Source organism: Tursiops truncatus, chromosome 9 (assembly GCF_011762595.2).
Source record: "Tursiops truncatus isolate mTurTru1 chromosome 9, mTurTru1.mat.Y, whole genome shotgun sequence".
In the NCBI taxonomy this organism is placed as follows: domain Eukaryota; kingdom Metazoa; phylum Chordata; class Mammalia; order Artiodactyla; family Delphinidae; genus Tursiops; species Tursiops truncatus.
This window is the reverse complement of record NC_047042.1, coordinates 49639849-49655781: the sequence shown is the minus strand read 5'-3', so window position 1 is coordinate 49655781 and position 15933 is coordinate 49639849. Positions and strand designations below refer to the sequence as shown.

At 40.7% G+C, this 15933-nt stretch overlaps 1 protein-coding gene across 4 annotated transcripts in view; it reads right to left on the bottom strand.

Moving 5' to 3' along the window:
* The window catches only part of CDK6 (cyclin dependent kinase 6), a 229061-nt gene that overhangs the window by 60259 nt on the left and 152869 nt on the right, over window positions 1-15933 (bottom strand). For all 4 annotated transcript variants that reach the window (XM_019927365.3, XM_033863060.2, XM_019927374.3 and 1 more), the window contains exon 5: window positions 12728-12837. In XM_019927365.3, coding sequence (XP_019782924.1) covers window positions 12728-12837 — 110 coding nt within the window. The remainder of the gene's footprint in view (window positions 1-12727; window positions 12838-15933) is intronic.

The following is a 15933-nucleotide window of genomic DNA, read 5'->3' as shown; positions in this document are numbered from 1 at the left end:
CAAGTCATGTCTTAGTCAATGTTCTGATTACTGCATTTCACGAAATGCAGTAATCAAAAACATAGACTAAGACCGTTGATTTCTTATGCCAGATTCCATTCTCTATTCTTCATATTTGTCCTTTTCTCACCATTTAAAACCTTTTGTTCTTTTCGTCAGCATTTTGTGAGAACTTCTCAATACTGTCTTTACATCAAGGATTCCATTTTCTATAGTATTAATTCTATTTTTTACTCCCTCCTCTCAGATTTCAATTGTGCCACTGTACTTGATTTCATTTTAATTTCACATCTTATGTATCTCCCTTTCCATCTCAGTTTACTGTTTTTACATTTCAGAATGTTTGGTTCTTGTTGCCTTTTGTTTCTCTTTTATGTATTTTTATTGAAGTACAGTTGATTTACAATGTTGTGTTAGTTTCAGGTGTACAGCAAAGTGATTCAGTAATTTATACATATATATGCATATATATATTCTTTTTCAGATTCTTTTTTGTTATAGGTTATTATAAGATATTGAATATAGTTCCGTGTGCTATACAGTAGGTCCTTATTGTTTATCTATCAATACTTGCTTGTGTGGTAGTATTTTTTCAAAAGTCACAAGAATTTTATTCTTTTAGTTTTTCTCATTCTTCTAAGAGGGATAATCTACCCAGACAAACAATGTATAGTCAACAAAATGTAGACATTACTTTGACTCGTTCTGTAAACATTTAACGGTCTCTGAGTAGCTCTTGGATCAATTTTAATATCTCACATGTTTCACCTAATACTGCTCTCATGTCTCTGTCTCCATCTACTAAATATCTTATTCTCGTCACCTCCCCTGATCCCTTTTTGCACATAAGGTTTTCTAGTATTTGTACTCATACCCGAGAGAGAAAGAGATATCATACTGATGGCAGAGGGGAGTCAATACCACTGTGGAGATCTCAACAGGATCAGTGGTGGGAACAGCTGACCATTTTTTGAACTGTAATCAACCTTGTGTTTCTCAAAAAGGGAATGAGGGAGGAAAAGAAAGGTCTAACTATTTCCAGGTACACATAACATAACCTGAGTCACCAAATGGGCTTTAAAATCTAGTTCTGGCTAAATGGAAATTCTTCCAAATAACTTTGATAATTATTTCATTGCCAGTCTTAATTTTGAGTGTTGGATGTTTTTGTCTTTTTAGTAAGAAACAGAGAGGGGCAATAGGTATCATTTTAAACTAAAAGCTCCTAATACTTTTAATGAGCTCTGATTGAGGGCTCACAGATGCAACACAAGAAGAAACTGTTCATATGCAATGTATAAAAAAGGTATCAGTTTACATAAAAATGAGAAATGTCTATGTATTTCAGTTCAGTACCACTTTTAATTGGGGCTGTATCTCATTTAACTGAGTGCCTTTGAAATTAACTCTATTGTATGCTGATATCTGGAGAATTCAATATGACTCTCTGACCGACAAAACGGACATAGCATTTGGTTTCCAAGTTACTTCTTTCTATTGAAATATTAGTAGGTAAAATTATTTCCAATTAAACAGTGGGACATTATAGCACAAACACATTTGACAGGCTCCTGAGGCCTAACTTCCAAAGTTTTGGATCTTCTCCCAGATCTGGAGAGTGTCCAGCAAAGTTTAATTGTGCCAGTGATAAGAGAAGAGCTGGTAGCATCCAATTCAGCTCGTAGTAAAATCTAATTTCCACCAGAAGCCTTTGAATTGTCCCTTGCAATATTTCAGTTTGTGAGTAAATACAGCCCACATGTCTGTAGCTGTCTCTGGAACACTTTTTTTCTCATATTAAGAGTCTGTAAAATGTTTATAAGAAAACAAGAAGATTCAGAAGTACATTTCTCAGATTATTGGTTTTATAAAAGTGTGCGCACACATATACACACACACACATGCACACACACTCCTAAGTAGCCAACAGCTCTTCAGCCTATCTCTGAGTAAATCTGGATCCCTGCAAATTTAATTTATCTAGCAAAACTGGAGCAGTTAATCAGAAACTCAATACTACCACGTATTAACAGAGAAGGTATATATGGGAGGCCATGTTGAATGCTCTGTATTTTCCACAGGTAAACTGGGAGAAAGAGGGGAAAGAATGACAGAGGGAGAGTGGAGGAGAGAAAGGGAGGAGGGACAGAAGAGGAGGAGAGAACTATGGAGGAGGGGTAGAGGAGAAAAGAAGATGAAAGGAGAAAAAGAAAGAAAACTAAGCAGGGCTTCCCTGGGGACGCAGTGTAAGCATCCGCCTGCCAATGCAGGGAACACGGGTTCGAGCCCTGGTCAGGGAAGATCCCACAAGCCGCAGAGCAACTAAGCCCGTGCATCACAGCTAGTGAGCCTGCACTCTAGAGCCTGCGAGCCACAACTACTGAAGCCCGAGCGCCTAGAGGCCATTCTCCGCAACAAGAGGAGCCACTGCAATGAGAAGCCCACGCACCCCAACGAAGAGTAGCCCCTGCTCGCTGCAACTGGAGAAAGCCCGCGCACAGCGATGAAGACCCAACGCAGCCAAAAAAAAAAAAAAATTTATAAAAGAAAAAAGAGAACTAGGTAATATCTTTGATTTTTATGAGAAAATACCCAATGCTTCTCAGTTAAGCCAAGTATGGGTCTTATCAGACATTAACTCCTCCAGCCACCATAGCAAGGCCAGATGGGAGGCAGAAACGCAGTGCAAAACAAGGCAGCATGGGTATCAGACAGACACAGACCCCATAGCAGTGGCCACATGGGACTGCCAAAAGATTGTCACTACAACCTATCACTACAGGACAAGACCAAGTAGAATCTTTTGTCAACCATACCACTTATTGTAACTTAGCACCTTAGTACCATTCTGTGGAAAATTACTTAGGCATACAATGAAATCTCATAAAATTTACATTTATCTGAAATACCTTGTACTATTCACTGTATCTATTGTCTTGTCCAGTAAATTTGCATGATCATTATAAAGCAACAAATGTAATGTTACGTCATGCTTTGAAGGCATTACTAAGGCTGGACTCAACTCAGATCAGAGGTCCAAGCGCCAGCTAAAATAATTTTGTGCAGGCCTGGTACTTTTTATTTTGTAGGGCTGGGAAGTAACTCATGTTTATGAGAGCCAGGGACAATGATGAGAAGTCTGCCTTTGACTGAGTAAAGACTAGACTGGTAAGAACTGTCTTTCGATGTATAAAATAGCTACTTTGTCTGCCAGTGTTTTATGATTAAAAAATGGGTGGCTTCTTGACTCAAGTCAAATATTTGTTATCCAAATCAACGGTTGAAAGATGTGACCAGCAAGACCTAAGACTTTCTGACTAAGGCAGAACTGAGACTATTAGTCTGATTCTTTTCCTATTTCAAGAACCGGGCTGATGCAAGGGTTTCCAGAGTTATTCCAATGAGTAGACCCAGAAGGCAAAATCTGAAGTAAAGATGAATAGGTCTGGTGACTAAGATGACTAAGGAAGAAGAGAGGACCCATGCTCTACATCCTGCCTGGAAGGGAGAGCAAAACTCAATATACATTACTCTCCACATGCTGTCTGTGCACTGGAAAAAACTAGCCCAAAAAACTGCCTCGGAATTTATCTTAAGATAATTTTTTTTTAACTGACAAAATGAGGTTGATTCCTTTCCTATCGTACACAACTGATAAAAAGGAAACCCACAGTTAATTTTACAGTTGAAAAAGGTCTCTTATGCTTCAAACCAACTTAACAGCAGCTTTTATAATTACCATGGTCACTTAGGTTTTCCTCTGGATAATATTTTTAAAAAGGGGTAACAGAGGTAGGAGGAAGCCAAGGCTTACGTAAGAGGCCTTGTCTTGTTTTATTTTTGACAATATTTCTTAATCTTTGAGAATCTCAATACTATTTCCCACCTTAAGGTAAAAACAGAGTTTACTTGAAGCTTGCTGGAGGGCAATTTGGTTTAGCTAGCAGAATTTTAAATAGGCATGTTATCTGACCCTATAATTTCACTTCTGGAATTTACCATACAGAAATACTTGGACAAATGTTCCACAAAATAAGCACAAGGATATTACTGCAATATTGTTTGTAATAAGACCAAAAACAACCAACCAACCAACCCCTAAATGTCCATCAATGGGAAATTAAACTATGAAATAAATGAGCTGACAATTATGCAGTTTCAAAATGAGTTTGATCGCTATGAACTGACATAATATATCATGACAAAATAAAGTGAATAAGGCAACGTACAGAAGAGTACGGTGTATAGTATTAGCCCATTTCTGTGAGAGAAACTGACAGATGTGTGCATGTGTGTATGTATTTGTAAACACACACTTTTGAATTTGCAATAAAGGAGATCTGGAAATATATCCAGGGGGTTATCTTTGGGAAGTGGATTTTGGATGGGAGTGTAGGAAAGACAATTTCAGTTCTTATATTTCTGTGCCATTTGGCATTTCTGCTACCAGCGTACTTTACTTTGTGGTTAAAAAAAATTCTGTTTTTTAAAATAAAGCTACCTGGTATCTACATCTCCTAAGTTGCTCCTTCCCACAACAATTCCTGTTTCTGAAAGTGGCTTGTGGAGTGAGAGATCGCTGAGACTGAGGCTCCAGGTGAAAGCACTTTTTTTTTTTTGTGCACTTTTTTTTTTCTGTGGTAGGCGGGCCTCTCACTGTTGTGGCCTCTCCCGTTGCGGAGCATAGGCTCCGGACGCGCAGCCTCAGCGGCCATGGCTCACGGGACCAGCCGCTCTGCGGCATGTGGGATCTTCCCGGGCGGGGCACGAACCCGTGTCCCCTGAATCGGCAGGCGGACTCTCAACCACTGCGCCACCAGGGAAGCCCAGGTGCAAGAATTTTTAAAGAGGACATGTTGGGGAAGATCTGCCAGTGCTGATAAACACTGTATTTGCAGGTTGGCACCCAAGCGTCACTGATTCAGGGACAAAGGCCAGGCAGCTGCATCAACATCGGCTCTATTGGTTTTACATCAAGGACCCCAACTTCTATAGCCTCCACCCAAACTAGAAAAGATGACATCGTAGGAGATAGAAGACTGAGAACAACGTAGGAGATAGAAGACTGAGAAATCGATGAGCCTAGGGTAGAAGGGCAGTGACTCATTCTCTCTCCCCTTCCCAAAAAACGGCGAGTTGTCTGTTTCTTCTTTATCTTTTCATTTGATGGTTTAGACCTGTGGTGTCCAATATAGTTCACGTGCCTACTGAGCACTTGAAATGCAACTAGTCCGAATTGAGATGTGCTGTCAGCATAAAATACACACTGGAGTTTAAGAATTTAATATTGAAAAAGAATATTTTTTCAATATTTCATATTTTTATATTTATTTCATGTTGAAATAATAATATTTTGGATATACTGTGTTAAAATATGCTATTAAAATTAATTTTACTTGCTTCTTTTTGCCTTTTTAATGACTGCTAGAGAATTTAAAGTGACATGGTTCACATTCTGTTTTCTATTGGACAGATCTGGTTTAGACTTTCATAGACATTCCACATGGAATATCTATATATTTAAATGTGTAAAGAAAGGAACAGTAGGATAGAGAGGGAGGCATGTACACACATGCACACCCCGCCCCCCGCCAACTGTTACACTGCAACCCTGTATAACTTCATGCCTGCCTAGCTTCCTAGGGTAGTTCATTACAGTTCACTGTTCCTGTCATAGGTCATACAGCTCTGCTGTATGTGGGATCCTGGGGCAAGTCACTTGGGAGGATTAAACTGAATAATGTATGTCAGATCCTCAGGACCATGACAAGGATGTGTAATAACCTCTGTCAGCAAGGGTTAGCTGTGCTTGACATGATAAGAGTTCCAGAAATGACCAAGCCACAGTTCTACCCCAAAGCACAGAATATTAGAGTTGGAGTGAAACTTGGACATTATCTACTCCCATGTTTTAAAATCCTTTTAAATCTCAGAAGCCCAGTATATGAAAAAGATGAAATCAAGTTGCTCTGAAGAAAGCTGAGTGTGGGAACAAGAAGGGCTGGGCACTCCTGGACTATATAGAGGCAGGAATATGAGGTCTCTATGAAGCAGTCTGAATGCCATGGATGTGGTGTCTTATCCCGGCCTCTCCACTTTACAGATAAAGACACTAAGCTCCAGAGGTCGAGGGCTTGCCTTCAGTCACAGAGCTGGCAGAGGCAGGGCTGGAACGGACTCAGGTATCTGGTTCCTCAGAAAGAACGTGCTCTGCATCCATAATGACTGCAGCTGTGTGGACAACGTGTGCGCGCAGACGGAATGTGGCTGAGAAAAGCACTGCTGGACAGGTGCACACAAAATATGGCGGGGGGAGTGGTGGGGCCGGAGCGGGGGCAGGTCTGTTCCCTGAAGAGACAGCTTCTAGGTTTAGCTTTGGAAGATGAGGGAGGGCAGGTGGGCACCCAGAATAAAAGAAGCGCAAGGGTTCTAAGGAGGAAAACCTTAAGGCAAGTTTTTGGAAAAGGGTGACAATAGAAAGATTAATTTATTGGAAGTCCACAAATAGTCAGGAAACAGGAAAACAGGTTGGCAGGCAGACTCTGGGTGCCAAATCGGAGTGGCAAAGGGCTGCGAAGCTGGAAGCCTGCAGAGCTGCCTTGACAGGGAAAGACCTGGCCTGATGGTGGCTTCTCAGTATACTCCATGAAAACAAATTCATGATAAAGTTAAGATACACATCAAGAATAAGAAAAAATCAGCATTGATTACATTAAAAGGGAGTACTCATTTGTTCTTACTTAGAACTACCCTGTGTGCATTATTCAAAAAGATCTTTTCCTCGGTACCACCTTGGGTATTTCCGCACTCAAGAAAACGCTTCTTTGGAGTTCTTCCCATTTGGTTGGTTCTCTAAAGAAAAAAAGAGGTCCAAGAAAACATCCAAGAAAAGACAAGAAACCTGAAGGTCCGGTGAGTGCCCTCGTTTCCACACGCGTGTTCTGATCTAACCTAAGGTGATGGGTTTCCTCTCACAGACTAGGGCTTGCCTGCTGGTGTCTTGGTGTTCAGGGCATCTGGTCAAGGGCCTCATTTCCCTGATGTCACTAAGGAAAGCGCTCAAATATGGGGAACACCAACACAGTAACCAGTAGGACAGTTGGCAAGGCACTCAGTGACATTTTAAAGATATTTGCTCACAGACCACTGAACCACAAAGGACAGTTTCCCTGTCAGTTTGTCAGCTACTGGGGGTTTAATTCATAGAAACCAATGACGGCAAGCCTAGAGAGGCCACCATCCAAGGGGGAGTATAACTATGAAGCCTTGTTTGTTTCCTTCGAACAGTGACTGTATGTTCTTCTTGGTGGTATTTGGCATTTCTTAGCTAGGGATCAGTAGAGCTGGCAACTCAAAACTTCTAAGAATTACTATCTGTTTACCACAATCTCCATATTCAAAGAATTAGTAGCATGTTTTATTTTTTAAATGTGCGTTTTCTTTTTATGACTTTGCCGTCACTTGGAAAACCCCATAACTTTCAAACCACACCGACAATAGTTCTGACCAGGACTACAAGGCAACGGACAGATACCTGGAGAGTTAACGTTTGTGAGTCTATTTTGCCATGAAGTTAAAAATCAGTTGATATCATCCATCTGTCCATCCCTCCCTCCATCTCATCCTAATCTTCAAGCTGGGTAGTTGTCTACTGACCAAATTCATAGCAATGTTTTTTAGTATTAAAATATAACTCAAGGGCTTTCCTGGTGGCGCAGTGGTTAAGAATCCGCCTACCAATGCAGGGGACACAGGTTCGAGCCCTGGTCTGGGAAAATCCCACATTCCGTGGAGCAACTAAGCCTGTGCGCCACGACTACTGAGCCTGCGAGCCACAACTACTGAGCTTGCGTGCCACAACTACTGAGCCTGCGTGCCACAAGTACTGAAGCCCGCGCGCCTAGAGCCCGTGCTCTGCCACAAGAGAAGCCATCGCAATGAGAAGCCTGCGCACGCAGCAACAAAGACCCAACACAGCCAAAAATAAAATAAATAAATTTATATATATATATATATATATATATATATATATATATAAAAGTCAATGTGGAGTAAAGATGGATCACCCATTGATGAAGAGTTAAAGGAGGAAGATAAAAGATCCAACAACTCTTATCTACTTTCGTAGAACACTACTGAAGGTCAGTGTGGCAATTATTAAACCCAGAAAATAATGACAGATGGTATTTAAACTCTCTGGCTCTTTGTCAACCATCTGCCCTAAGATTCTTTTTCCTGAGTTCATATTTGCTAGGTATCACATTTTAGAATAAAAGGCATGCAGTTCTTTACAATATCACAGAAATTGGTCAGCCTTTCCACTATAGGAAAGGCTAGAAATCAAAGCTATTAGATGTGTGGTTTGCTTCTTGACCTCCCTAAAATATTGTTGCTGCTACGTTGTAATAATGCATGAAACATTCTAGAAAAAAATATGGTACCTAATAAAACCACAGCCAGGGTAGAAACATGGCAGAGTGGGAAAATCAAAGGTTAGAGAGTCAGGTAGACTTAGGTTCAAATTTGGCTCTGCCATTTAAGAGCTGTATGCCTATGGACAAGTTATTTATACTCCTTGTGGAAGGCTTTGGTTTATCATCTAGAAACAGGAAAACAGTCCTCAGAATGTGGGTTTAGTGAGATAATAGATGTGAAGTGCCCGGCCCTGGGTCTGTCACATGACAGACAACTGTTAACTCCCTTTGCTTCTTTTTTTCTCCCTAGATTAGGGAGGATGGTGAGCCCTGCTGATGCATAAATGGTTATTCCTCAATGTTCTTATATAAACAACTAGGATACGACCTCTGGAGAAGGTTAATCCTGACTTCTAGTCTTCCACTGAGAAATCTCTTTCCTCTGTGGAGACAAGCTTCTCATTATACCCATTCATAGAAACCTACACTTCATAGCATTTACCCCAGCTCTGGTTAATTGACTAATTGCAAATGCAATGCCTCTCTTCTGCACTAGGGTGTAAATTATCCCTCTAGAAAAGGACCTTGCATATAGTAGCCACTCAGTAAAGTTATCTGTAGAATGAATGAAACATCTGTTTCCAACATGTGACACACACCTGGGTGATATGGGAGATGATTTCAGGGGCTGAACATGGACTAAATTGTTTAATTTTAAGGGTTATGTATGAATTTTAGTGTATGTTAGACAAATAACTGGTTAATCAATTCTGTGATTTTATATATTTTTGCTTAAGATGAGGCTAAATAAAAAGTTAATTAATTTAAGATAGTAAAGAAATTAAGTAAGTATAGTTATCATGAATATGGCAAAAACCATGAACGTGTTAAAAAAGATGACACAATTTGGGAATACTGCCATAGCAACAAGGAGGAACCCTGAGTGGACACGTACCAGGACTCCCTGATTTAGGGTCAGCCTAAGGCAATGAGGGAGTCTGCTTCGAGAATCCACGGCTTGTGAGTTCTCAGCTGGACACTGCAACAGGTGGGTCAGCACTGAATCAGGAGTTAAGCTGGAAGCAGGTGAAGCCGGTGGCTGGACCCCTGAACTCAGCTGGCATAAGTGAGAAGGCTTCACATTCAGATATCTGGGTGTTATCATAGGAAATACCAAACGTGAACTGAGCAGGAACAAGGGTCAGATCCCATGGTTGTTTTCAAGGTCACATCCCAACCGGCAGGAACTACCTAAGAGACAGAGCACCCGCCCCAGGAAGGGTGGCAGGCCCAGATGGATCCATTGTCCTTCAGCCTTAAAGGCACACGGCCTGGATTCTGATATTGCTTCCCGCTCCCGGCAATTATTTCTCAATTTACTATCTCCGTGCAAAGCTCCAAGAGAGGGGTACTTTCTTTTGTGCACATTTGAAGAGCCAATGGGTCTCTACCCAACATCTCACTTTCCCAGAAAAGTGAAGCAGACTTGCTGCTGTTGTCAAAGGAGTCTCTCTCTGAGACTCCAATACTGCGTCTCCCTTCTGAGACCCAATGCTGGCCTGAAGAGATGGGTATTCCTGTCATCCTGGATTGGAACATAGAATGGACTTTACCCTAGAAAAAAAATGTTGTCAATAGAAAATAGGTTTTGATAAATAATGTTCTGTATATGTTCCAGGTTATACAGGATTCTCTGCAAGCTAGACTGGGACCAGATTACCAACTATACTACCACTTCCGTGGGAGAATGTTTTAATGCTATAAAATGAAAATTTGGGCTGCAATTGTTCCATAAGTGCTGACTACCTATACTTAAAAATAAAGTACATCCCTTACTAGAGAACACTTTAACACTACATATCTTAAATTTCATCTTTCTTTTAACATCTTCCAGAAGAAGATTGTTTTTATCGTCAATGATGGCTGGTATTCAAGTTTTGTACTATTGAAAAATAACTGATCATTCTTCCCCCATAACAAAAGAAGGACCCAATCTTTACATTTGAGGACAATCCTAGGCGCATCAAAGTAATTCCAATAAATACTTCTCTAATCAACTCTCAGCTGCACCAATTTATTCATAGGATGAACTGAAATGACTGTCCCAACTCCCACACTGCAATATTGACAGTAAATTATTCCTGGTTCTGACAATAAGCCTTTAACCCCAAATTTTCCACACTTGCCTGATGAAAAGAATTACATGATACACGTTTAAAAACAAGAATGCCAGGACTTACCTGGTGGCGCAGTGGTTAAAGAATCCGCCTGCCAATGCAGGGGACGCGAGTTCGAGCCCTGGTCCAGGAAGATCCCACATGCCGCGGAGCAATTAAGCCCGTGCGCCACAATTACTGAGCCTGTGCTCTAGAGCCCTCGAGCCACAACTACTGAGCCCGCATGCCACACTACTGAAGCCTGTGTGCCTGGAGCCGTGCTCCACAACAAGAGAGGCCACCGCAGTGAGAAGCCTGCGCACCACAATGAAGAGTAGTCCCTGCTCGCCGCAACTAGAGAGAACCCGTGTGTAGCAACGAAGACTCAATGCAGCCAAATAAATAAATAAATAAAATATTTTTAAAAATGTTAAAAAAACCAAAACAAACAAGAACGTCAGGCCTCAGTCCAATAATGAATCAGAATTTCAAGAGAGAGGTCTGGGAGTTGCACATTTAACGACTGACCATTCCTGCTGATTCTCTCATCCAAACTCAGTGGTTCTTACCCTGGAGGATGAATTAGGATCACCTGGAGGGCTTGTGAAAACAAAGGTTGCTGGGCCCCAGCCCAAGCGCTTCTGATCTAGTCGGTCTGGGGTGAGGCCCAAGAATTTGCACTTCCAAAAAAGGTCACCTTTTTGGATACTGCTGGTCCAAGAACCACACTTCCAAAACCACTTATTTAGCCTATTTGGCAAACATTGCAGCTGAATTCAATATATTTTTTTTTTCTTCCCTCCTTGGTAGAAAAACACCACCAGAGTCACAAGACTTCCTCTGGAGTAATACCCCTCATACTTTTTAGCTGTTTGATGTTAGACAAATAAATTTACCACTGCATCTCAGTTATCTCTTATCGTGAGGAATAAAAAGGTAACACAAGGAAAAGAGGTTTGGTCCTGTAATTGGCACACAATAGGCCTGCATTAAACATCTGTGTACTTTGATCACCTTGCCATGATCCCCCTCTGTGAGCTACAGATGAATCTGCTGAGGTCTAGAATAGTTCCCCAAATTTGTTACATGCACAGAACTTCATTTGGTTAAAACAAACAAACAAAGAGACAGACAAGCAAGAAATGGCCGACCACCTCTTTTTCTTGTGAGCTAGCACGTAACTACGTTTTGAATATAACATGTCCAGTGGGAAAATATTCAACTTCCCAACTCACATTTTCCCATGGAAATAAAAATAGAAGACAAAGAGAGATTAGATTATGATTAGGCTCTCTGTTTAATTTTGACCAGGCTGAATTTAGTACCCAGGTCTGGATTATTTTCCTGGCAGATCTTTATTATATTGTTTGGCTATTTCTTATGACCTGAAAATCAAAGAAATGAACCACAGACTTTCAGACTCAGAGGGGCCCTGGAGGTCATCTAGCCCACCCACCCATTCTAGGAATGCCACTGAAAACATCTACAGTGTGTAGTGGTCCAGTCTCTTCTTGGACACCCATTGAGAAAGCACTATTTTCATGAACCCTGATCTTCTCTTCAGATAACTCTAATCATTAGATTTCTTTTTTGCCTTTGAGCAAAAATCTTTATTTCTGTAATTTTAATATCTTTGGTTCTGCTCTCTATAGTGCCTGAATATGTCTAACCTCTCCTCTTCATGACAGCATTTAAAGTATTCTGAAATGGCGCAGACATCTTTCTTGCCTGTGCCTTTTCAGTCTAAACATTTTGTTTTTTCGACCCACCATCAAAATTTCCATATACTTAACAGCCCTGGTCCTCTTCTTGTGGAAAAGTCCACCTTGAGGATGTTTCCTCACACAAAAAAACCATAACGTGCTTCATGTTTGCCACATCCTCTCATCGCCAACAAAAACAAAATAAATTGTATGAACACTGGAGTGTTCCCTTCCAAACAGTTTCCAAGAGCCGGAAGCTACAACCACACCCAACTACATTGTAAGGACTGAGAAGGCAGTTTCAGGACATGCTTGGAAGTGGGAGCCGCAGGCAGGTGGAGCTGGATACCATGTTCCTACTTGAAACAGGGATGCTAGGCTGCCACTTAAATTATCCAAGACCCGAAACGTTTCTTTCCAAGGGAGACAGAGTGAAACAAAAGGTATTTCTTACTTTCTACGAAACATTTCTGCAAATATGCAACCAACACTCCAGAGGTCCACAGGGGTGGCGTAGCTGGACTGAAGCAAGACTTCTGGAGCTCTGTACCACAGCGTGACGACCTGCAACGGCAAACGGAGTGGAGAGTTACTGAGGGGGACGGTTGTTTGCTTGACTCCTCACCCTGGGTGGTTTAATGCCAAGACTCAGCTCGGAAAGAACTCCTCAAATCACATGGGGGACACAGACAGAAGCAATAAGTAACCAGGACTCATCACTGACAGGCCAGGAAATTACATCACCCCCACCACCTGGGTTCTCACCTCGGACTCTGGGTGTCTTATTAGTATGATAAAATAACTGAGTTTCAGAAAGCAAAAGCAAAGACTTAAACAAACCCTTACCTTAAAACAATTCTTTCTTTCTTAAGGGGCTTTAAAAAACAATACATGGAAAACAGATGATGGCAACGATTGCAGCTCAATTCCCACGTCAGCAATTTGGGGAAATTGGAAGATTATTCCAGTGGCTGCTGGATGGTGACCTTGAAGTCTACAAAGCACCCGAACAAGTCAAAACTACTCTTATCGTGAGACTGTGGGGAATCAAAATAAAGCCCCCTTCAATGCCACTCTTTCCAGAAAACAAAACATGAAGAAGAACTTGAGAGAGAATGTATAACCCAATTGTTTATACCATGTGTAAAAAGTCATCCAGAGGAAGAGATTCCAATATGGGAAGAACCCCATTTAATACTGAGCACTGTATAATAATAGATAAAACAAACACAACCATATCATTAAGGCTCCACATTTATAAGAGTATATAGGGGTTCAAATGCCTCTTTTTTGTGGGGAGCAGAAATTCTATGGATGTCTGAAATGAAGGTATATAAAGGAATTCAATACATAAATCTATTACATAAGCATTTTATATTATTCAGATTCCTTTTATCATTACTTATTGTATTACTTAAATTGTACTTGCACGGATGTCTAAATTTCCTGAAATTCTGTTTATGTACTTTGATGCTATAGTACTTAGTGCCTAAAGACTGCAGTAGCAATTCTCAAAAAAAAATGGTTGCCATCAATTTCCTTCTTTCCTTATATGCACACTCCTCTCATCAAGGATTGGAGTTTAGTTCACTTTCCATTGAATCTGAGTTGGACTTAGTGACTTGCTTGACCAACAGAATATGGTGGAAGTAACATCTGAGACTACCAAAGCTATAGGTCATAGGAAGTCTGGTTGCCTGGGCCTTTTTGAATGCTTGCTCTTGAGATGCTTCCTCTTGGAACCCAGCTGCTATGCAATGAGAAGCCCACAAAGATGTTCCAATTGACAGCCCCAGCTGAGCTCTCAGCTGAAAGGCCATGTGAGTTAGCCATTTTGGACATTCCATCCTGACTGGTCCCCCAGGTGACTGTGCCCCTGCCAATGTCACATGGAGCAGAAGAACTGCCCAGTTGAGTCCAGTCAACTCACAGGATTGTGAGTGATCATAAAGTACCTCCATACCCTTCCCGCACGAGACCACACTACTGGCTCTCAACCCTGACTATACATCAGAATCATCCATGGGGCTTTTAGAAAAACACATGTGTCGGGGCCCTTATCTTGCCCCTAACTGAATTAGATCTCCATGGGTGGGTCCACTGAAATTCTTCTTCTTCTTTTCTTCTTCTTCTTCTTTTTTTTTTTGTTTAAACTTCTTTAGGTAACCCTAACCCTTGGCTAGGTTTGAGAACCACTCAATTATACAAACTTATCCTCCAGTTCCTGCCTCCATGCTTTTGTTGACACTGTTCTAGTTTGGGAAGCTCTACTTTCTCCTTCACAGGCTGAAATTCTGCTTACCCTACAAAGCTCAGTTTTGACATCATCACCTCCCTGAACCAACTGCCACCTAAAAATCATACTTTGTAAAGTAGTTCATAATATGGGTCCTTCCAGAGGGCATGGACCCAATTTCATCCATCATTATTCCTGTAAATGCCCATCATAATATTGCGCACATAACAACTGTGTTTTAACAAATACCAAATTGATGATTTTAAGGCAATCATTCCTAGAAGATAAGTGGGCAAAATTCAATTACCAGTCAACCCCCCAAAAGAAGATACTCACTACTTTTGTTAAGAAGAGTGTCCAATTCTGGGCGCTAGTTTTTAGTTAAATAATTTATTTCTGCTTTACCAATATTTCTAGCTGGTGGAACATTTCCCTATTTCTCTAATACACTGTATACCAAAGTGCAGGGGCAAACTGTCCATAAAGTTCCACTCCAGTGGTTTACAGACATACACAGATATTGTGAGATCACATACTTATCTTCTCACTTCAGTTCGAAATAAAGTCTAACATCATATGAGATGAAAAGTTTAATCCAAATACAGCATTATTTTAAGCTGTTCTAAAGAGTCTGTGATTTCTGATTGATTACCCTTTCTAAAACACTTTAGGTAGCACTATCTTCATTTTCAGTACTTTAATCAGTGATACTTATGATAATCAAATAAATGATTAGACAACAAAAATAATAAGAAAAATATTGATATATTAAAGAAGTTTCCTTCTATTCCTTTTAAAATTTAGTGACCACTCAAAATTGGTAACAGATTTTTATCAAATTTTTTTTTTTTTTTTTTTTGCGGTACGCGGGCCTCTCACTGTTGTGGCCTCTCCCGCTGCGGAGCACAGGCTCCGGACGCGCAGGCCCAGCGGCCATGGCCCATGGGCCCAGCTGCTCCGCGGCATACGGGATCCTCTCGGACCGGGGCACGAATCCACCTCCCCTGCATTGGCAGGCGGACTCTCAACCACTGCGCCACCAGGGAAGCCCCTCAAATGCTTTTTAAAATGTCTATTAATAATGACCATTTGATCACTCTTTTATTCTATTAATGATATATTAATTACATTAATAGATTTCCCAATATTGTACCACCCTTCCCTTCTTGGAATAAATCATTCCTAATCATGGTTTATTATTCTTTTACTAGATCTTTGGATTCTATTTGTCAATGTTTATTTTAGGACATAAACTTATACTGATGAATGAGACTGATCTATAGTTTTTTTGTGTGTAATTTTTCAGGTTTGTATTAAGGATATGCAAACTTTCCATCCTTTTCTATATTCTGGAATATTATAAATGACATAATAATCAGTCCTTTGAAAGGACTCATAAAACCATCTGGATCTGGATCTTTTCT